This window comes from Leucoraja erinacea, chromosome 24 (genome assembly GCF_028641065.1).
Source record: "Leucoraja erinacea ecotype New England chromosome 24, Leri_hhj_1, whole genome shotgun sequence".
Classification (NCBI taxonomy): Eukaryota; Metazoa; Chordata; class Chondrichthyes; order Rajiformes; family Rajidae; genus Leucoraja; species Leucoraja erinaceus.
This window is the reverse complement of record NC_073400.1, coordinates 30,983,853-31,006,472: the sequence shown is the minus strand read 5'-3', so window position 1 is coordinate 31,006,472 and position 22,620 is coordinate 30,983,853. Positions and strand designations below refer to the sequence as shown.

Genomic DNA, 22,620 nt, shown 5'->3' with positions numbered 1-22,620 from the left:
TGTCCATTCCCACCCCCCCTTCCCCCCACACAGTCTCAGTGCCGGGATCTCTGGGCAGTATAATCTGGAGGCATCACCTCCCTTTTAGACGTGATGGGCCGAATGGCCTAATTCTGCACCGACCACCTATGAGCTTTGTCTGCCTGTAGTCAGCATGTGTAGCAGTGGAGTTCCTTGTACGGTTCACTGTTGCTGTCGGCAGCCCTTGAATCCTCTTGGCCTTTGTTTGGCTACAAGTTGCAGCAGTGAGTACTATTGGCAGCCAGGGGGCGGTGGTGCAGCGGGTAGAGCTGCTGCCTCACAGCGCCAGAGACCCGGGTTCGATCCTGGCCACGGGTGCTGTCTGTACGGAGTTTGCACGTTCTCCCCGTGACCGCGTGGGTTTACTCCGGGTGCTCCGGTTTCCTCCAAGCGATTTGTTCTGGCCTTTTCCTCCCTCCTACTTTCAGTCTGAATAAGGGACACAACACAAAACATCACCCATCATTCCCCAGCCATGCCGCCTGTCCCGCTGAGTTACTCCAGCGCTTTGTGTCTATCTTCAGTAGAAACCAGCATCTGCAGTTCCCTTCCTACACACTTGCAACCAGAGAGCAGTCCTGGACTACTATCTGTGTTTAAGAAGGAACTGCAGATGCTGGAGAATCGAAGGTTACACAAAAAAGCTGGGGAAACTCAGCGGGTGCAGCAGCATCTATGGAGCGAAGGAAATAGGCAACGTTTCGGGACGAAACCCTTCTGGAAATAGGCAACGTTTCGGGCCGAAACCCGAAGGGTTTCGGCCCGAAACGTTACCTATTTCCTTAGCTCCATAGATGCTGTTGCACCCGCTGAGCTACTCCAGCACTCTGTGAAACGTCACCTATCCTTATAGGAGCAGGGAGGTTCTACTGCAGTTGTACAGGGCCTTGGTGAGACCACGCCTGGAGTATTGCGTATGCCTATTTCCTTCACTCCATAGATGCTGCTGCACCCGCTGAGTTTCTCCAGCATTGTTGTGTCCCCTGAACTATTATCAACCAGATTGGTGACCAGAGGACTGTCCTCGATCGGACTTTGCTGGCTTTACCTTGCACTAAATGTTATTCCCTTATCCTGTATCTGTACACTGTGGACGGCCCGATTGTAATCACGTATTGTCTTTCCGCTGACTGGTTTAGCACGCAACAAAAAGCTTTTCACTGTACCTCGGTACACGTGACAATAAACTAAACTGAAACTGAACTCCATTCTACAGGCACGTGAGGCTGTGGCCTCTGGTCCTTGACTCTAGAAGGGCCCAGAAGTTTCCTGTGCTGTATCACTCTAGGGCGATGCAAGAACACATGGATTAACAATAACAAGCAGCATATTATTTATCTCCAAATCCAATGGAAATACAGTCTAAACGTCTCACTTCATATCGCGACATTGTGATGATAAGGCCAAGTCAGTGGATATTTTTAAGGCAGAGATAGATCGATTCTTGATCAGTACGGGTGTCAGGGGTCATGGGGAGAAGGCAGGAGAATGGGGTTAGGAGGGAGAGAGAGAGACAAGTGTTGAATGGCCAAAGTAGACTTGATGGGTCGAATGGCCTAATTCTACTATCCCCTATGCCATGGTATTAGAAGCCACTGGAAAAAGTAATGGTAAATATATGGAGAAAATTGCCAGGATATTTTTTCGGCTGGAGTAGACTCGATGGGCTGAATGGCCTACCACGTATGTCCATATGATATTTATTCCCCTTTCCAGAGTGTGGAGGCAGTGGGAGGGAGAGGGAGGAGGGGGAGGATGAGCGGGGGCGTCACTCCATGGCCATTCCCGTCTCCACGTCCCGCGACTTGGAGTTGAGCAGTTCGCGCCTGATCTCGGGCGAGATGGTGGGGTGGCAGTGAGATCTCAGCAGCTCCACCAGCGAGTCCTTCTGCTCGGCGGACAGGTCCTCCTTGTAGCGCTGGGCGAAGGTGAGCAGCGACTGGTGCCACAGCACCGGCAGACAGCGGCGGTCGGCCCCGAAACGCAGGAAGTGGAAGACCAGTGCGTCCAGCACGCGGAACGGCAGCGCGTACTTCTTGTCGATCATCAGGCGCAGGAAGATGCTGTTGGCCCCGTTGTACTCCATCTCCGCGATCTTCAACATGGCCGCACTAGCAGAGCAAGGGGGACAAGTCAAGAGAGTCTATTGTCATGAGTCCCTGATAGGGCAATGAAATTCTTGCTTTGCTTCAGCACAACAGAACATAGTAGGCATTGACTACAGAACAGATCAGTGTGTCCATATACCATTATATATATATATGCACCTGTCAATAGACAATAGGTGCAGGCGTAGGCCATTCAGCCCTTCCAGCAATGTTTTGTCTACCTTTGATTTTCATCCGGCATCTGCAGTTCTTTCTAAAACACTGACACTCATTCATAGAAACATGGAAAATAGGTGCAGGAGGAGGCCATTCGGCCCTCCGACCCAGCACCACCATTCTATGTGATCATGGCTGATCATCCACAATCAGTACCCCGTTCCTGCCTCCTCCCCATATCCCCAGAATCCGCTATCTTCAAAAGCTCTATCTAACTCTTTCTTGAAAACATCCAGAGAACCGGCCTCCACCGCCTTCTGAAGCACAGAATTCAACAGACTCGCCACTCTCTGGGTGAAAAAGATTTTCCTCATCTCCATTCTAAATGGCTTACCCCTTATTCTTAAACTGTGGTCCCTGGTTCTGGACTCCCCCAACATCAGGAACATATTTTCTTCCTCTAGTGTGTCCAATCCCTTAATAATCTTATATGTTTCAATAAGAACCCCTCTCATCCTTCTAAACGCCAGAGTGTACAAGCCCAGCCGCTCCATTCTATCAACATATGACAGTCCCGCCATCCCGGGAATTAACCTTGTAAACCTACGCTGCACTCCCTCAATAGCAAGAATGTCCTTTTGGTCTCAAATTAGGGGACCAAAACTGCACACAATACTCCAGGTGTGGTCTCACCAGGGCCCTGTACAACTGTAGAAGGACCTCTTTGCTCCTATACTCAACTTCTCTTGTTATGAAGGCCAACATGCCATTTACTTTCTTCACTGCCTGCTGTACCTGCATGCTTACTTTCAGTGACTGATGAACAAGGACCCTCAGATCCCGTTGAACTACACCTTTTCCCAACTTGACACCATTTAGATAATAATCTGTCTTCCTGTTTTTGCCACCAAAGTGGATAACCTCACATTTATCCACATTAAACTTCATCTGCCATGCATCTGCCCACTCCCCCAACCTGTCCATGTGACCCTGCATTCTCATAGCATCCTCCTCACAGTTCACGCTGCCACCCAGCTTTGCGCATCTTACTTTGAATCCCTTCATCCAAATCATTGAAGCATATTGTAGATCTTAGACACAGCTCAGACACACACACACACAGACAACACACCCCCAACCCCACCCCCTCCTCACAGCTCTAAAAAGTCATCACCTTCATAGCAAAAGGATTTGAGTATAGGAGCAGGGAGGTTCTACTGCAGTTGTACAGGGTCTTGGTGAGACCACACCTGGAGTATTGCGTACAGTTTTGGTCTCCTAATCTGAGGAAGGACATTCTTGCCATAGAGGGAGTACAGAGAAGGTTCACCAGACTGATTCCTGGGATGTCAGGACTTTCATATGAAGAAAGACTGGATAGACTCGGCTTGTACGCACTAAAATTTAGGAGATTGAGGGGGGAATCTCATAGAAACTTACAAAATTCTTAAGGGGTTGGACAGGCTAGATGCAGGAAGATTGTTCCCGATGTTGGGGAAGTCCAGGACAAGGGGTCACAGCTTAAGGATAAGGGGGAAATCCTTTAAGACCGAGATGAGAAAAACATTTTTCACACAGAGAGTGTTGAATCTCTGGAACTCTCTGCCACAGAGGGTAGTTGAGGCCACAGTTCATTGGCTATATTTAAGAGGGAGTTAGATGTGGCCCTTGTGGCTAAAGGGATCGGGGGTATGGAGAGAAGGCAGGTAGGATACTGAGGATACTGAGTTGGATGATCATATTGAATGGCGGTGCAGGCTCGAAGGGCCGAAGGGCCTCTACTCCTGCACCTATTTTCTATGTATCTATGTACCTGTGTGGTGTCACCTGGTTACTATGGTTACTACCTGTATGGCATTACCTGGTTACTATGGTTACTACCTGTATGGCATCACCTGGTTACTATATTGTCACCACGCTCCCTCCCTTGCCCGCCCAGTGGCCGCACCAAACGGGACATTACCTGGTGTGTAGGACAGGTATGGAGCACTTGGTGAGGATGCTGCCGATGATGATGGCCTCTCTCAGGGTACACGTGCCCGATTCACACAGCGGAAGGAGAATCCCTGCGGAGAGGAGAGGAGCGGAGCGGACGTCAGCATTTCCACGCAGAGACACAAAACGCTGGAGCAACTCAGCGGGACAGGCGGCATCTCTGGAGAACGTGGATAGCTAACGTTTCGGGCCGGGACCCGTCTTCAGATGTCACCTAACCACGTTCTCCAGAGATGGCGCCTGGCCCGCTGAGTTCATAGGTCGTGGGAGCAGAATAAGACCATTCGGCCCATCGATCGTGGTCGATCTATCCCTCTCAACGGTCATTACCATGACTACAAACAAGCCACTCACAGTGTATGGAGAGAGGATAAAAGCTATACCCAGTGTATACTCATACAGAGCATTCACAGAGTCATACAGGGTGGAACCAGGCCCTTTAGCCCAACTCACCCACACAGGCCAACAATATCCCAGCTACACTAGTCCCACCTGCCTGCGCTTGTTCCATATCCCTCCAAACCTGTCCTCAGGCAGCTTGTTCCATACACCCACTACACTTTTAATGTGAAAAAGTTACCCCTCAGATTCCGATTTAATCTTTTCCCCTTCAACTTAAACCTATGTCCTAGGAGAGGGGGGAGAGGGGGGGGGAGGGGGGGGGAGAGGGCGAGAGGGGGGGGGAGAGAGAGAGAGAGAGAAGGGGGGGGGGAGAGGGGGGGGGAGGAGAGGGGGAGAGGGGGGGAGAGAGGAGGGGGAGAGAGGGGGGGAGAGGGGGGGGAGAGGGGGGGGGAGAGAGAGAGGGGGGGGGAGAGAGGGGAGGGAGGGAGGGGGGGAGGGGGGAGAGAGGCGGAGAGGGGAGAGAGAGGGGGGAGAGAGAGAGGGGGGAGAGAGAGGGAGGAGGGGAGAGAGGAGAGAGAGAGAGGGGAGAGAGGAGAGAGGGGGAGAGGGAGGGGAGAGAGGGGGGGGGGGAGAGGGGCGGGGGGGGGGAGGGGGGAGAGGGGGAGAGGGGGAGAGGGGAGAGAGGGGGAGAGGGGGAGGGGGGAGAGGGGAGAGAGAGGGGGGAGAGGGGGGAGAGGGGGAGAGGGGGGAGGGGGGAGAGAGAAAGGAGGGGAGGAGAGGGGGGGAGAGAGGGGGGGAGGAGGGGGAGAGGGGGGAGAGGGGGGAGAGAGGGGGGGAGAGAGAGAGGGGGGAAAGAGGGTGGTGAGAGAGGGAGAGAGTGAGAGAGGGGGGAGAGGGGGGAGAGAGGGGGGAGAGAGAGAGGGGGGGGAGAGAGGGGGGGGAGAGGGGGGGGGAGAGGGGGAGAGAGGGGGAGAGAGGGAAGAATGACAGCGTACCCTTGAACCAAGCACCGGGCTTGAAAAGTGCTTTCTTCAGCGCCATGTAGAGGTGAAAGTTCAGCCGCTTGTACTCCACGATGTCATCTCTCACTCGTGGCAGGAGGACCAGGTTGTAGAATCTCTGGGCCATCTTGGCCTTCAGGTTAGCCGAGAAGATCCTGCAACATTTGAAGGGAGTTTGAGAGGGAGGTCAAACATCAAGAACATGGCTGATCGTCCCCAATCAGTACCTTTTCCTGACCCTCAGTCTGAAGAAGGGTCTCGACCCGAAACATCTCCCGTCCCTTCACTCCAGAGATGCTGCCTGTCCTGCTGAGTTGGTTTATACTCTCTAGAATTTAGAAGATTGAGAGGGGATCTTATAGAAACTTACAAAATTCTTAAGGGGTTGGACAGGCTAGATGCAGGAAGATTGTTCCCGATGTTGGGGAAGTCCAGGACAAGGGGTCACAGCTTAAGGATAAAGGGGAAATCCTTTAAAACCGAGATGAGAAGAACTTTTTCACGCAGAGAGTGGTGAATCTCTGGAACTCTCTGCCACAGAGGGTAGTTGAGGCCAGTTCATTGGCTATATTTAAGAGGGAGTTAGATGTGGCCCTTGTGGCTAAGGGGATCAGGGGGTATGGAGAGAAGGCAGGTACGGGATACTGAGTTGGATGATCAGCCATGATCATATTGAATGGCGGTGCAGGGCCGAATGGCCTACTCCTGCACCTAATTTCTATGTTTCTATGTTACTCCAGCTCTTTGTGTTCACCCACTAACATCAAGAACAAATCTTTACACCCCAGCAGTATGAACATTGACTTCTCCAATTTTAGAAAGCCCATGCTTTCTCCCTCCTTCCACTCCCCCTTCTCAGTTCTCCCACAAGTCCTACTGTCTCCGCCGGTCTCCTTTCCTTTGCTCCATAGATGCTGCTGCACCCGCTGAGTTTCTCCAGCTTATTTGTGTAACCTTCGATTCTCCAGCATCTGCAGTTCCCTCTTAAACTACTGTCTCTCCGCCCCCCCCCCCCCCCCCAGAAATCAGTCTGAAGAAGTGTCTCGACCAGAAACATTGCCAATTCCTTCGCTCCATAGACGCTGGGGGGGGGAGGAGGAGGGGAGAGAATTACAGTCAGGAAGTTAAAAGAGGGAGGGGGTTGCTTAATCTAGTTTGCATAGTTCGCCTGGTGACTGCATTTATTGATCAGAGAGACCAGTGCAAAGTAAAACTCCACACCAGGTTTCTACTGCCACCTAGTGTGTGAAGAATTTGTTTAAGAAGGAACTGCAGATGCTGGAAAATCGAAGGTAGACAAAAGTGCTGGAGAAACTCAGCGGGTGCAGCAGCATCTATGGAGCGAAGGAAATAGGCAACGTTTCGGGCCGAAACCCTTCTTCACTTTTATTTTGCATATCTTTGATTCATTTGAGTTACTCCAGCACTCTGTGAAACGTCACCTATCCATGTTCTCCACAGATGCTGCCTGACCCACTCAGTTATGGTGCAGCAGCATCTATGGAGCTAAGGAAATAGGCAACGTTTCGGGACGAAACCCTTCTGGAAATAGGCAACGTTTCGGGCCGAAACCCGGAAGGGTTTCGGCCCGAAACGTTACCTATTTCCTTAGCTCCATAGATGCTGCTGCACCCGCTGAGTTACTCCAGCACTCTGCCTATTTCCTTCGCTGATTCCTGGGATGGCAGGACTTTCATATGTCTGAAGAAGGGTCCCGATTCCTTCGATCCATAGATGCTGCCTCACCCGCTGAGTTTCTCCAGCATTTTTGTCTACCTTCGATTTTCCAGCATCTGTAGTTCCTTCTAAAACACTGACAGTGTTCGTCAGTGTCATAGAAACATAGAAAATATGCAGGAGGAGGTCATTCGGCCATGGCTGATCGTCCCCCATCAATAACCCGTGCCTGTCTTCTCCCCATATCCCTTGACTCCACTAGCCCCTAGAGCTCTATCTAACTCTCTCATAAATCCATCCAGTGACTTGGCCTCCACCGTCCTCTCCGGCAGGGAATTCCATAAATTCACAACTCTCTGGGTGAAAAAGTTTTTTCTCACCTCAGTCTTCAATGACCTCCCCTTTATTTTAAGACTGTGGCCCCTGGCTCTGGACTCGCCCAACATTGGTTCTACTGCAGTTGTACAGGGTCTTGGTGAGACCACGCCTGGAGTATTGCGTACAGTTTTGGTCTCTTAATCCGAGGAAAGACATTCTTGCCATAGAGGGAGTACAGAGAAGGTTCACCAGACTGATTCCTGGGATGGCAGGACTTTCATATGAAGATAGACTGGATAGACTCGGCTTGTACTCGCTAGAATTTAGAAGATTGAGGGGGGATCTTATAGAAACTTACAAAATTCTTCAGGGGTTGGACAGGCTAGATGCAGGAAGATTGTTCCCGATGTTGGGGAAGTCCAGAACAAGGGGTCACAGCTTAAGGATAAGGGGGAAATCTTTTAGGACCGAGATGACAAAAACATTTTTCACACTGAGAGTGGCGAATCTGTGGAATTCTCTGCCACAGAAGGTAGTTGAGGCCACACAGTTCATTGGCTATATTTAAGAGGGAGTTAGATGTGGCCCTTGTGGCTAAAGGGATCAGGGGGTATGGAGAGAAGGCAGGGATGGGATACTGAGTTGGATGATCAGCCATGATCATATTGAATGGCGAATAGTGCAGGCTCAAAGGGCCGAATGGCCTACTCCTGCACCTAATTTCTATGTTTCTAAAGGGATCAGGGGGTATGGAGAGAAGGCAGGTACAGGATACTGAGTTGGATGATCAGCCATGATCATATTGAATGGCAGTGCAGGCTCGAAGGGCCGAATGGCCTACTCCTGCACCTAATTTCTATGAGACCACACCTGGAGTATTGCGTACAGTTTTGGTCTCTTAATCCGATTCTATTGGGAACATTTCAGTTGAGTTTATTGCCACGTGTACGTTGCGGGCATGTTCGAGTACTTCCTTCATAGTTCCGGGCTCCTGGGACTGACCCCAGGATTGCCGGGGGCCCCTCACCTGGTGGCCTGGAACATTGCCGCCGCCGTCCAGCTCTCGGGCTCCGTCAGGTACAGGACCTGCTCCCAGTTCGACAGCGCGGGCACGATCTTAAATGCTTTCGGCAGCTTCCCACTTCGATACTTGCACAGCACCTGTGGCGAGGGCAAGACGCAAACATTGAACAGGTCTGATCATCGCAAGTTGCTGTAGATTGGGTGAACATACGTTCGGGCGGAGAGAAGATTTATCACAGGCTTGGCGATCATTTCTCTCAATACCTCCGCTCAGTCCATATAACCATATAACAATTACAGCACGGAAACAGGCCATCTCGGCCCTACAAGTCCATGCCGAACAAATTTTTTTCCCCTTAGTCCCACCTGCCTGCACTCGTACCATAACCCTCCATTCCCTTCTCATCCATATGCCTATCCAATTTATTTTTAAATGATACCAATGAACCTGCCTCCACCACTTCCATTGGAAGCTCATTCCACACCGCCACCACTCTCTGCGTAAAGATGTTCCCCCTCATATTACCCCTAAACTTCTGTCCGCAATAACCAACCTGATCTCCCGGTGGCTCAGCACTTCAACTTCCCCCTCCCATTCCCAATCCGACCTTCCTGTCCTGGGTCTCCTCCATTGAGTCCCACCGCAAATTGGAGGAGCAGCACCTCGTATTTCGCTTGGGTAGTTTACACCCCAGCGATATGAACATTGACTTCTCTAACTTCAGGTAGCCCCTGCTTTCCCTCTCTCTCCATCCCCTCCCCAGTTCTCCAACTAGTCTTTAAGAAGGAACTGCAGATGCTGGAAAATCGAAGGTAGACAAAAGCGCTGGAGAAACTCAGCGGGTGCAGCAGCATCTATGGAGCGAAGGAAATAGGCAACGTTTCGGGACAAAACCCTTCTGGAAATAGGCAACGTTTCGGGCCGAAACCCAGAAGGGTTTCGTCCCGAAACGTTACCTATTTCCTTAGCTCCATAGATGCTGCCGCACCCGCTGAGTTCCTCCAAGCACTTTTGTCTACCTCCCACCAGTCTTACTGTCTCCGATTACATTCTATCTCTGTCCCGCCCCATCTGAAGAAGGGTCTTGACTCGAAACATCGCCCATTCCTTCTCTCCAGTTATGCTGCCTGTCCCGCTGAGTTACTCCAGCACTTTATGTCTGCCAGGGAAGATTTACATGGATGTTCGTAAGAGAGAGGATTAGATCGGCCCATCGATTCTACTCCCCCATTCAATCATGGCTGATCTATCTCTCCCTCCTAACCCCATTCTCCTGCCTTCTCCCCATAACCCCTGACACCCGCACTAATCAGGAATCAGTCAATCTCCACCTTAAGTATATCCATGCAGGCAAACTGTTTGTCGAATCATACGGGTGCTGTCTGTACGGAGTTTGCACGTTCTCCCCGTGACCCGCGTGGGTTTTACTCCGAGATCTTCGGTTTCCTCCCACACTCCAAAGACGTACAGGTTTGTAGGTTAATTGGCTTGGTGTAAATGTAAATTATCCCTAGTGTGTGTAGGATAGTGTTAGTGTGCGGGCATCGCTGGTCGGCACGGACTCGGTGGGCCGAAGGGCCTGTTTCCGTGCTGTATCTCTAAACTAAACAGCTTACACATGTGATAGGGGCAGAATTAGGCCATTCGGCCCATCAATTGTCCCATTAAGATAGCATAGAGCTACATTTTAAGGAAAATTGTAGACATCGATAGAATGTCACCTTAAAGAAATCTGCTGGGAAATAGACAATAGGTGCAGGAGTAGGCCATTCGGCCCTTCGAGCCAGCACCACCATTCAATGTGATCACGGCTGATCATCCCCAATCAGTACCCCGTTCCTGCCTTCTCCCCATATCACCTGACTGCTATTTTTTAAAAGCCCTATCTAGCTCTCTCTTGAAAGTATCCAGAGAACCGGCCTCCACCGCCCTCTGAGGCAGAGAATTCCACAGACTCACCACTCTCTGTGAGAAAAAGTGTTTCCTCGTCTCCGTTCTCAATGGCTTACCCCTTATTCTTAAACTGTGGCCCCTGGTTCTGGACTCCCCCAACATCGGGAACATGTTTCCTGCCTCTAGCGTCGATCCTACAAACATGCGCGTCTTTGGGATGCTCCCGTGTGGTCACAGGGAGAACGTGCAAACTCCATGCAGACAGCACTCGAGGTCGGGATCGAACCCGGTTCTCCGGCGCTGCGAGGCAGCAACTCTACCGCTGTGGTCGTTGGGTGTCTGTACTAAGGGAATCTGTGCACTGTTGTCCGGGGCAGGGCGGTGCGGTGAAAGGGGGGGTGGGGGGGGGGGGGGGGGGGGGGGGGGGGGGGGGGGGGGGGGGGGGGGGGGGGGGGGGGGGGGGGGGGGTGGGGAGGGGCTGGACTGAGTATGACAGAGTGACCATTTACCTCTCGGACACCCTTGTACACCTCCAGCACCCTGGGGTCCAGCTGCGGCATGGGGCGGCGCGAGGAGTCGGACATGGCCGACTCCACCTCCGTCTGCTTCTCCGTGATCCTCTCCATGATGATGTCCGCAAGAGTCCGCCTGCAGTCCAACGTAAACCGTCACATGAGACCGGGCGCTACACACCTCCGCAACCCAGCCCTTCCACGGGGGGTGGGGCAGCCCAGCCCAACATAACCCATTATACACACGGGGCTCTACACACCTCCACACCCTGGGGGAGAGGGGAAGAGTCCGAGAGAGAGGATCAGCCCAGCCCAACATTAACCATTACACGAGCCGGGCACTAAACCCCTCGACGTCCCAGTAAACTAGAGAGGGAACACTAAGCCCAGCTCTAACAAAAACTAGGATACACCACACACACAAGACAGCCACACACAACACACTGAGACAGCCACACAAACACACACACAGACACACACACACAGACACACACAGGCACAGACACAGATAGCCACACACACACACACCACAGACAGACATACAGACCACACACACCACTGGATAACACGCAACAAAAATCTTTGCACGTGACAAAAAGAACTAACCTGGGATAAACTAGGACCAGGGGTGGGGAACCTTTGGCCTTCTAGGCCACTAATTGCGGCCTTTTTGAATGAATCCAAATTTTGTCGAACAAAATCATTTTATTTTTATTAATATATTTTTGTTCGTCTTTTATTATTTTTATTTTATTCTTAAAATGAACGTATTTAAAATACCAAAGAGTAAAAAAAGATTCAACAAAATAAACCTCCATCACATTGAAGTTTCTTGGATGCGGCCTTATAAGATTACAACTAACTTAACATGGCCTCCCTACATGAAAAGGTTCCTCACCCCTAAACTAGGACAACCTAAACTAGGACAAGATAAACTAGGATAACCTAAACTAGGACAAGTTATGGCCCTGGATAGTTGTGCCTGAGACAGCATTACTTGGCTTCACCTGAGTGGAGGGTTTTTGTTCATGAACATATCAATGGCCTTGTCATCCTCCGGGTCGACAGTGACCTCCTCGCAGCCACCTTCCCGAGCGATCTCCGCGGATATCTCCAGCGAGGGCCACTCATCCTCCAAATCAGAGTCAGAATCTCCACCCTTCGAAGCCGGGCCTGGGGAGACCAGAGGCAGATTAGTAACCACTGCCGAACCCCTTTCCCCTCCTCTCCCCTCCCTCCCCCTCTCCTCCCCAGCTCGTTTAATTCAACAATACAGCAGCTTGTGTCAGTCCCGCTGAGTTACTCCAGCATTTTGTGTCTATCTTCGGTGTAAACCAGCACCTGGAGCAGTTTCCTACACGATACTTTGGAAGAGTTTTAAAAAAACTTTTTTGATAAGTTGCTCTGTAAAGTCAGGTTTTGAGACAGATGAATGGCTGTTTAGTTTAGCACGGAAACAGGCCCTTCAGCCCATCTGGTCCGCACCGACTATTGATCACCCGTTCACACTAGTTCCATGTTATCCCACTTTCTCATCCACTCCCTACACACCAGGGGCAGTTTAGAAACGGTCAATTAACTTACAAATCTGCACGTCTTCGGGATGTGGGAGGAAATCGGAGCATTCTGACCTCCAGTGCTGTCTGCGTGGAGTTTGCACGTTGGCCCAGCGTGGGTTTGCTCCGGTTTCACTCCCACATCTCAAAGACACGCGAGTTTGTAGGTTGATCGACCCTAATGTGTAGGGAGTGGACGTGAAGGTGGAATAACATAGAATTAGTGTGTGGAACGGGTTGTTGATGGTTGGCACAGACTCTGTGGGCTAAAGACTCTTCCACCCTGTACTTCTCAGTCAAACATTCATACCTGCTTGTCATAGGTTCATAAGAGGCGTAGAATTAGGCCATTCGACCCATCCGGTCTACTCCGCCATTCAATCATGACCGATCTACATCTCCTAACCCCATTCTCCTGCCTTCTCCCCATAACCCCCGACACCCGTACTAATCAAGAATCTATCTATCTCTGCCTTAAAAATATTCACTGACTTGGTCTCCACAGCCTTCTGTGGCAATGAATTCCACAGATTCACCACCCTCTGACTGAAGACATTTCTCATCTCCTTCCTAAAAGAATGTACTTTCACTCCGATCAATTAAAGAGGTTGGCAGCTGGCTCAATTAGTGCAAATAGACTTGGACAGCACAAGCAGTGGGCCGATGGGTCTGTTTATGTGCTGCACCGATTGTGGCCCACGCTAACATCACTCCCCAGTGCCCCCCCCCCCCCCCCCCCCACCTTCTCCCCACCCCCCCCCCTCCCCCCCCCCATCTCTCCCTCTCCCCTCCCTCTCCCCCCCCACTCCCTCTCCCCCCACCACCCCCTCTCTCCCTCTCTCCCCCTCCTCTCTCCCTCCCTCCATCCCTCTCCCATCTCTCGCCCCCTCCCCATCCTCATCTCTCGCCTCCTTACTACCACCCCCGCCCCCAGCAGCCCGGCTGTGAGGCCCGCACCGAGCAGAGTGGTCTTGGAGCCGCTGTCGGGGCCCGGGCCGGCCCCGGCTGCCTCATCCCCGGCTGCCCCATGGCTGTTGTCCCGGGGCCGCTGCTCGGCGAGGAGCTGCCGCTGCTGGGCGCGGGCCTGCTGCAGGATGCGGCGGCTGAGCCTCGGCTCCACGTACTCCTCGTCCTCCGCCTCGCCGCGCCCGCTGTGCCGCAGCTTCTGTCGGCCGAGCGGCCTGACGGCGTCGGCCTGCAGGATGTGCTGGGCCAGGCCACAGTCCCGTTGCAGGGCCTGGGCCTGGGCCTGAGCCTGGGTGTGGGCGGCGGCGGTGGCCCGGCTCTGGCTCCGGCTCTTGGGCATCGCGGCGGCAGCGACTCCGCTACACATGGACCGTACCGCGCCTGCGCCAAATGTATCAGCGCCGCACCGAATGTATCAGCGCCGCACTGCGCCTGCGTCAAATGTATCAGCGCCGCACTGCGCCTGCGTCAAATGTATCAGCGCCGCACCGAATGTATCAGCGCCGCACTGCGCCTGCGTCAAATGTATCCGCGCCGCACTGCGCCTGCGTCAAATGTATCAGCGCCGCACTGCGCCTGCGTCAAATGTATCCGCGCCGCCACCACGTGGTTCCCCAGCGACACATTGCTACAGAGAGTGAACAACTTTGCTCCTCCCCCCACCAGCGCTCAATGCGGGCGGAGGCGGAAGGATGGGGGTAACTTGGTGAGGGGTGAGGGGAGAGGGAGAGGGGGAAGGGAAGGATTGAGGGAGAGGGGTAAAGGAGGAGGGGAGGTGAGGGGGACCTGGTGAGGATGGGGGAAGAATGAATGGAGTGAAGGGTGGGGTGAGGGGCGCTCTCTGGAACTCTCTGCCACAGAGGGTAGTTGAGGCCACAGTTCATTGGCTATATTTAAGAGGGAGTTAGATGTGGCCCTTGGGGATCAGACGGTATGGAGAGAAGGCAGGTACGGGATACTGAGTTGGATGATCAGCCATGATCATATTGAATGGCGGTGCAGGCTCGAAGGGCCGAATGGCCTACTCCTGCACCTAATTTCTATGTTTCTATGTTTCTATGTTTCTATGATTGAGGGAGGGAGAGGGTGTGAAGGAGGGGAGAGACCTGGTGAGCAGCTGCTCGTTGGAGAGGGAGGGGGAGGGAGTGGAGGATGGAGGGGGTGGAGGGAGAGGGGATGTCTCCCAAGGCGGAGAGTTGAGGGGAGTGAGAGGGAGGTGCGACGTAGGGAGAGAGAGTAGGGGTGAAAGAACGGAGAGGTTGAGAAGGAGTTTCTTCCCAGAGGCAATTCGGACTGTAAACGCCTATCTCACCAGGGACTAACTCTACAGAACGTTTTTCCTTCCATTATTTATTATGAATAAGAATATGTGTGTTATGATTGTGTTTATAATTTGTTTGGTTGTTTTGTTGTTGTCTTTTGCACAAAAGTCTGCGAGCATTGCCACTTTCATTTCACTGCACATCTCGTATGTCCGCATGGTATTACAGCATGGTATGGCAGCTGCACCATGGCAGACAGGGAGAGGCTTCAGAGGGTAACCAGGACAGCGCAGAGGATCATTGGCTGCCCTCTCCCCTCCCTGATGGACACCTACACCTCCCGCTGCCTTAGCAGGGCAAAAAAGATCATCAAAGACAGCTCCCATCCTGCATTTGGACTGTTCGACCTGCTGCCCTCTGGAAGGCGCTATAGGTGCATCAAATCCAGGACAAACAGACTCAGGAATAGTTGCTTTCCGAGAATTATAACTACTATAAATTCAAATTCACACATGCACTGACTACACCGCCCAACACGGACTTCCATCTGCCCGCTGTATGTAGCGCCGCAGCATTTTGTGCACCTATCCCCCCCCCCCCCCCCGTCCCTTCTGTTTTTTGTTTTTTCTGTTTCTTGTTTTTTGTGCAAAATTGTATGTATGCACTGAGTACGAGCAGCTTTCAGTTTCACTGTACATGTATAGTGACGATAAATGGCATATTCATATTCATGTGTATGTGACAAATAAACTTGACTTGACTTGACTTGACTTGAAAGAGGAGGGGGTGATGGACGGGGCTCGTCCACCTTTGATGGGGAGAGGATGAGGGAGAGGGAGAGGGAGGGTCGGGGTTGGGAAAGGGGGGTGAAGGAGGGAGGAGGGAACACAGTCAATGGAAGGGGGTTTTGGTAACCGGCCGATTCTCTTCCTTTCAGTGTTTCCCAGATCCCAGCGCTGGAGGGCAAGAGTGTCCAGCAGGCCGTGGAGATGTTGACCAAAAAGCTGGAAGTACTGGGCGCAGTGAAGCAAGGGACTTTCTGTGTGGACTGTGAAACGTACCACGCTGGGCCGGCCGTCACTATCCCAGGTAACCACAGAGAACGGTAGACAAAAGTGCTGGATAAACTCAGCGGGTGCAGCAGCATCTATGGAGCGAAGGAAATAGGCTGTTTCCGTGCTGTATCTCTAAACTAAACTAAACTATAGGTAGACAAAAGTGCTGGAGAAACTCAGCGGGTGCAGCAGCATCTATGGAGCGAAGGAAATAGGCTGTTTCCGTGCTGTATCTCTAAACTAAACTAAACTATAGGTAGACAAAAGTGCTGGAGAAACTCAGCGGGTGCAGCAGCATCTATGGAGCGAAGGAAATGGGCAACGTTTTGGGCCGAATCCCTTCGGGATTCAGCCCGAAACGTTGCCTATTTCCTTCCATATTTCCTCCATAGGGTGATTTCACGAAAGGTCACTGGAGCGTAGATCCGCACCCACGTGACTGAAAATCTCAAGTGGAGGACATGCTAGGCATCCGGTACATGTTAGTGGATGGGAAAACACGCACTGTCCCACCCGTTAAAAACATAGAAAACGGCCAGGTTTTGATCTGCAATTTATTGTGCCAGTCGGGGTGACCGTGAGGCACAGCTACCTAGATTTACAGTCCAAAAAAAAGATAGAAACTAAGGTAAATTAAAGAGGGAGCTGAAGGTGCCAATCCAGCGGAAGTGAACAGCGGACATTTGCTGTGGAGATTTAAAGATCCAAAATATCGGGAATTATCGCGTTTGCTCGCTGAATTTCATCAAAAGTAAGGCATTGTTGACAGCGTGGTGTAGATGCTGCTGCACCTGCTGAGTTTCTCCAGCACTTTTGTCTACCAGTGAAAAGTATTTTGTTGTTCGCTAAGCAGTCATCAGAAAGATGGTACAAGAGTACAGTGGGGCCGTGCGTTGTGTACAGATACATGGTAAAGGGAATAACGTTTAGTGCAAGGGTTCCCTCCCGCATGCCAGAGACGTGAGGGTTGTTGGTTAATTGACTTTCTGAAAAAATGCCCCAAATGTGTCGAAGTAGATGGGGAAAGTGGGACAATAACAGGACTAGTGTGAACGGGTGTTCGATGGTCAGTGAGATCTGGCTGGACTGAGAGCCCACCCGTGTAATCCTCTGAGCCACTGTCTGTGCCACTCGTTTAGTTTAGAGCAGTGGTTCCCACAGGGGGGCAATTTGATTTTTAAGGGGGGCAATTTCCACCTAATGTTTTTTTCTTTTTTTTTACACAATTTTTTAGTAATTTCTTGCTCAGAACTTTAACTGTCTTTTGTTTATTTCATTTTTCTTTTTCATGGATGCCATGTTCTTTTGAAGTTTGTTTAAACCAAGGTATTGGCGTTTTAAGCTTCTTCAGCTGAAACGGAGTTCACTTTTTAAATGATAAGAATTATATATCACCACATGGGGGGGGGGGGGGGGGGGGGGGGGGCATCAGGATTTTAGGGGTGATTAGGTGGGGCATGGCCAAAAAAAGGTTGGGAACCATTGGTTTAGAGATACAGCGCGGAAACAGGCCCTTCGGCCCACCGAGTCCGTGCCGACCAGCGATCCCTGCACACTAACACTATCCTACACCAACTAGGGACAATTTTTACATTTACCAAGCCAGTTAACCTACAAACCTGTAAGTCTTTGGAGTGTGGGAGGAAACCAAAGATCTCGGAGGATACCCGCGCAGGCCACGGGGAGAACATGCAAACTCCGTACATACAGCACCCGTAGTCGGGATGGAACCCGGGTCTCCGGCGCTGTGAGGCAGCAACTCTACCGCTGCGCCACCGTGTTACCGAGTCCGCACCTGGAGTATTGCGTACAATTTTGGTCTCCTAATCTGAGGAAAGACATTCTTGCCGTAGAGGGAGTACAGAGAAGGTTCACCAGACTGATTCCTGGGATGTCAGGACTTTCATATGAAGAAAGACTGGATAGACTCGGCTTGCACTCGCTAGAATTTAGAAGATTGAGGGGGGATCTTATAGAAACTTACAAAATTCTTAAGGGGTTAGACAGGCTAGATGCAGGATGATTGTTCCCAATGTTGGGGAAGTCCAGAACAAGGGGTCACAGTTTAAGGATAAGGGGGGAGTATTTTAGGACCGAGATGAGAAAAAAAAAATTCACACAGAGAGTGGTGAATCTGTGGAATTCTCTGCCACAGAAGGTAGTTGAGGCCAGTTCATTGGCTATATTTATGAGGGAGTTAGATGTGGCCCTTGTTGGTGTAAAGGGGTATGGAGAGAAGGCAGGTACAGGATACTGAGTTGGATGATCAGCCATGATCACATTGAATGGCGGTGCAGGCTCGAAGGGCCGAATGGCCTACTCCTGCACCTATTGTCTGTGTTTCTATGAGTCCTGTGCCAGTTTACTTGCAATGAGAACAGGTGGTGTTTTCCCCTCAGGACAGCCGGCTAAGTTCATGTACATCATGCACAACACTGAGTATCCTCTCAGCTGCTTCGCCCTGTTTGAGAACGGGCCGTACCTGGTGGCGGACACCAACTTCGACACGCTGATGATCAAGCTGAAGGGCTTCTTCCAGAACGCCAAGAGCAACAAGATCGAAAGCCGTGGCCCTCGCTACCAGTACGGTGACTTCCTGGTCAAGGTGGGCACGGTGACCATGGGACCCAGTGTGCGCGGCATATCTGTGGAGGTACGTCCAGCACATCTGCCATGTTTAGTTTAGAGATCCAGCGCGGAAGCCCAGCCAGTCCGCACCGACCAGCGACCACCTTGTACATTAGTTTAGTTTAGAGATACAGCACGTATACAGTTTGTGGAATTCTCTGCCTCAGAGGCCGGTTCTCTGGATGCTTTCAAGAGAGAGCTAGATAGGGCTCTTAAAAATAGCATAGTCAGGGGATATGGAGAGAAGGCAGGAACGGGGTACTGATTGGGGATGATCAGCCGTGATCACATTGAATGGCGGTGCTGGCTCGAAGGGCCGAATGGCCTACTCCTCCACCTATTCTCTATTGTCTATCGGAACAGGCACATTGGCCCACCGAGTCCGCGCCGACCAGCGATCCCCGCACACCAACACCATCCTACACACACTAGGGACAATTTTACATTAATACCAGGCCAATTAACCTACAGACCTGTACATCTTTGGAGTGTGGGAGGAAACCGAAGATCTCGGAGGAAACCCACGCAGGTCACGGGGAGAACGTGCAAACTCCGTACAGACAGCGCCCGTAGTCGGGATTGAACCCGAGGCAGCAGCACCACCCGCTCAGCCACCGTACTGCGTCAGTTACTGATCCCCGACCTGTACCTCTTTTTATATTTTCTTGACACGGTTCATTAGTGCAGAATCAGACCATTCGGCCCATCACGTCCTACTCCAGCAAAGGTAGACACAAAAACCCGGAGTGACTCAGCAGTTCAGGCAGCATCTCTGGAGAACAGGAACAGGTGACGTCTGTATGAGTCTGAAGAAGGGTCTCGACCCGAAATGTCACCTATTCCTTTTCTCCAGAGATGCTGCCTGTCCCGCTGAGTTACTCCAGCATTCTATCTTCGGTTTAAACCAGCATCTGCAGTGCTTTCAGACATATTGATTCAACTCCGCCATTCAATCGTGGCCGATCTATTTCTCCCTCTCAACCCCATTCTCCTGCCTTCTCCCCATAACCCCTGACACCTGTACTAATCAAACATAGCACCTGCAGTTCCTTCCTAGACATAGAACAGTACAGCACAAGAACAGCCCCAGAGTGCTGGAGTTACTCAGCGGGTCAGGCAGCATCTCTGGAGAACATGGATAGGTGACGTTTCACAGAGTGCTGGAGTAACTCAGCGGGTCAGGCAGCATCTGTGGAGAACATGGATAGGTGACGTTTCACAGAGTGCTGGAGTATAACTCAGCGGGTCAGGGGCAGCATCTGTGGAGAACATGGATAGGTGACGTTTCACAGAGTGCTGGAGTAACTCAGCGGGTCAGGCAGCATCTGTGGAGAACATGGATAGGCGACGTTTCAGGTCGGATCCCTTGGGACTGCTTTACGAGTTCCAGCAGACTCAGCAAGAGAGATTTATTTACCTCTTGGGGCTAATGGAATCAAAGGATATGGGGAGAAAGCAGGAACGGGGTAGTGATTCTGGATGATCGGCCATGATCATATTGAATGGCGGTGCTGGCTTGAAGGGCTTAGTCCTGCACCTATTGTCTATGTTTCTATTTCTATATACATCTATATAAACAGGTGTTGCAAGTGACCAAACTATTTTCTGTCTGGTGGCTGCAGGTTGAATACAGTCCGTGCATTGTGTCGAGCGACTGCTGGAATCTGATGATGGAATTCATGCAGAGTTTCATGGGCAACCACACGCCCGGGACCCCATCCGTGTTCTCCACAAAGCACGACGGCATCTACACCCCCACGGACACCGCCATCCAGTACATGGAGCTGTTCAACAAGATTCGCAAACAGCAGCAGGCCCCAGTGTCCGCGACGAGATAGCCCGGCTGGAAGAAGGGCCTTGACCCGGAACGTCCACCCATTCCTTCCCTCCAGCGCTGCTGCCTGTCCTGCTGAGTTACTCCAGCACTCTGTGAAACGTCACCTATCTATGTTTGCAGGTTAATTGTTTTAAAACTGTCCCTTGTGTGTAGGATAGTGCTAGTGTACGGGGTGATCACTGGTCGGCATGGACTCAATGGGCCGAAGGGCCTGTTTCCACAGTGTATCTCTAAACTAAACTAAGCCCAGGCCATAATACTGGGATAAGACTTTGTGATAATAATGGGATTTTTCAGTTATGATAGAAACAAGTGCTGGAGAAACTCAGCGGGTGCAGCAGCATCCATGGAGCGAAGGAAATAGGAAACGTTTCGGGCCGAAACCCTGCAGTTCCTTCTTAAACACCTTAACAATCTTATATGCTTCAATGAGATCCCCTCCCCTCTCATCCATCTAAACTCCAGAGTGTACAAGCCCAACGTTGCCTATTTCCTTCGCTCCATCGATGCTGCTGCACCCGTGGAGTTTCTCCAACACTTTTGTCTACCTTCGATTTTCCAGCATCTGCTGTTCCTTCTTAAAAACTTGTTATAATGTTCACTCTGTGTACTGTACATATACAGGCCTGTTATGCTGCTGCATGGAAGAGTTCTGATGTTGCGTTTACAGTGCATATGACAATAAAACACTCTTGAAGTAGTCTGAACAAGGGTCTCGACCTGAAAAGTCGCCCATTCCTTCTCTCCACCGATGCTGCCTCACCCGCTGAGTTACTCCAGCACTTTGTGTCTACCTTCAGTATGAATATTGATTTCCCTAACTTCAAGTAACCCTTGCTTCTCCTCTCTCCGTCCCTCCCCCACCCAAATCATTGTAACTCATTTCTCATCTAGCCCACAGTTAACAATGGCCTGTTTCCTTGATCATGGTTACTTTTTAGCACCTTTCACTAATTTGTTCGATATCTCTCTCTCTGCATCACCATCTATAATCTCCTGTTTCCTTTTCCCAACACTTAGTCGGAAGCTGGAAGAGAGCAGGGGTGGGACAAAATGTGTAGGAAGGAGGTGCAGGTCTCCACCCAAAACGTCACCTATTCCTTCTCTCCACAGATGCTGCCTGACTCGCTAAGTTACTCCAGCACTCTGTGAAACGTCACCTATCCATGTTCCCCACAGATGCTGCCTGACCCGCTGAGTTACTCCAGCACTCTGTGAAACGTCACCTATCCATGTTCTCCACAGATGCTGCCTGACCCACTGAGTTACTCCAGCACTCTGAGAAACGTCACCTATCCATGTTCTCCACAGATGCTGCCTGACCCGCTGAGTTACTCCAGCACTCTGTGAAACGTCACCTATCCATGTTCTCCACAGATGCTGCCTGACCCACTGAGTTATGGTGCAGCAGCATCTATGGAGCTAAGGAAATAGGCAACGTTTCGGGCCGAAACCCTTCTGGAAACGTTACCTATTTCCTTAGCTCCATAGATGCTGCTGCACCCGCTGAGTTACTCCAGCACTCTGTGAAACGTCACCTATCCATTTTCTCCACAGATGCTGCCTGACCCGCTGAGTTACTCCAGCACTCTGTGAAACGTCACCTATCCATGTTCTCCAAAGATGCTGCCTGACCCGCTGAGTTACTCCAGCACTCTGTGAAACGTCACCTATCCATGTTCCCCACAGATGCTGCCTGACCCGCTGAGTTACTCTAGCATTTTGTGTCTTATCTTCGGTTTAAACTAGCATCTTCGGTTCCTCTCTGTTTAAAAATATATATTTTTTATTAGAAGCGTGTATACAGATAATAGTAAACGACAATTTAATTACAGATTTCTTACATAGCTTCAGTTTTTTTAAGAATTTTTTTTTTAAAGAATAAAGGTAAAGAGATAAAAAGATGAGAGAAACTAATAGAGAAAAAAAGGAAACTCCCAGTAACAAGATTGTGGAGATAGATCCAGGAAAAGTTGAGTGTAACGATTCATCCAATCCCAAACTCAAGTTTCAACCCTGGTCTTGTGTTAAACCAATTCACTTTTTCCAAAATTCAATAAACGGAGACCATATCCTAACAAATAATTCTGGTTTGTCAATCAAGACAAATCTTATTGTTTCCAAATGCAAGGTCTCGGTCATTTCCGTAATCCACAGGCTCCTCTCTTTTTAACACAGAGGTTTGTGAGTCTGTGGAATTCTCTGCCTCAGAGGGCGGTGGAGGCCGATACTCTGGATACTTTCATGAGAGAGCTAGATGGGGCTCTTA

The 22,620-nt window shown here is 51.0% G+C and overlaps 2 protein-coding genes and 1 long non-coding RNA gene across 6 annotated transcripts; 1 reads left to right on the top strand and 2 right to left on the bottom strand.

The window, feature by feature from the left end:
- Positions 1–1,330: 1,330 nt before the first annotated feature.
- Positions 1,331–13,953, bottom strand: bysl (bystin-like). The gene is made up of 7 exons (XM_055654974.1): positions 13,561–13,953; positions 12,055–12,220; positions 11,045–11,183; positions 8,646–8,779; positions 5,618–5,778; positions 4,249–4,351; positions 1,331–2,132 (listed from the first exon to the last, which is right to left on the bottom strand). Exons 1-7 carry the CDS (start codon positions 13,934–13,936, stop codon positions 1,790–1,792), a joined length of 1,422 nt encoding a protein of 473 aa, XP_055510949.1. The 5' UTR covers positions 13,937–13,953; the 3' UTR covers positions 1,331–1,789.
- A 171-nt stretch (positions 13,954–14,124) lies between these two features.
- Positions 14,125–21,057, top strand: med20 (mediator complex subunit 20). 4 transcript variants are annotated; one of them, XM_055654981.1, is made up of 4 exons: positions 14,125–14,275; positions 15,769–15,920; positions 18,286–18,539; positions 20,137–21,057. In XM_055654981.1, exons 1-4 carry the CDS (start codon positions 14,262–14,264, stop codon positions 20,350–20,352), a joined length of 636 nt encoding a protein of 211 aa, XP_055510956.1. In that variant the 5' UTR covers positions 14,125–14,261; the 3' UTR covers positions 20,353–21,057. The 4 variants fall into 4 exon arrangements, with proteins under 4 accessions (XP_055510956.1, XP_055510955.1, XP_055510952.1 ...); XM_055654980.1 differs by having other exon boundaries at positions 18,268–18,539; XM_055654977.1 differs by having other exon boundaries at positions 14,132–14,267; positions 18,268–18,539.
- LOC129708918 (uncharacterized) lies at positions 20,237–22,143 on the bottom strand. The gene is made up of 2 exons (XR_008725429.1): positions 21,543–22,143; positions 20,237–20,420 (listed from the first exon to the last, which is right to left on the bottom strand). It is a non-coding gene; the product is annotated as an uncharacterized LOC129708918 (long non-coding RNA).
- Between the last annotated feature and the right edge of the window lie 477 nt (positions 22,144–22,620).

Coding starts and splice junctions, on each gene's coding strand:
- bysl (XM_055654974.1), bottom strand. CDS start 13,936: ATGTGTAGCGGAGTCGCTGCCGCCGCGATGCCCAAGAGCCGGAGCCAG. Junction 12,221..13,560: donor CTCCAAGACCACTCTGCTCG/GTGCGGGCCTCA, acceptor TGGTCTCCCCAG/GCCCGGCTTCGAAGGGTGGA. Junction 8,780..11,044: donor TGTACAAGGGTGTCCGAGAG/GTAAATGGTCAC, acceptor CCCTCGCCACAG/GTGCTGTGCAAGTATCGAAG.
- med20 (XM_055654977.1), top strand. CDS start 14,155: ATGTATCCGCGCCGCCACCACGTGGTTCCCCAGCGACACATTGCTACA. Junction 15,921..18,267: donor GCCGGCCGTCACTATCCCAG/GTAACCACAGAG, acceptor CAATGAGAACAG/GTGGTGTTTTCCCCTCAGGA. Junction 18,540..20,136: donor TGCGCGGCATATCTGTGGAG/GTACGTCCAGCA, acceptor TGGTGGCTGCAG/GTTGAATACAGTCCGTGCAT.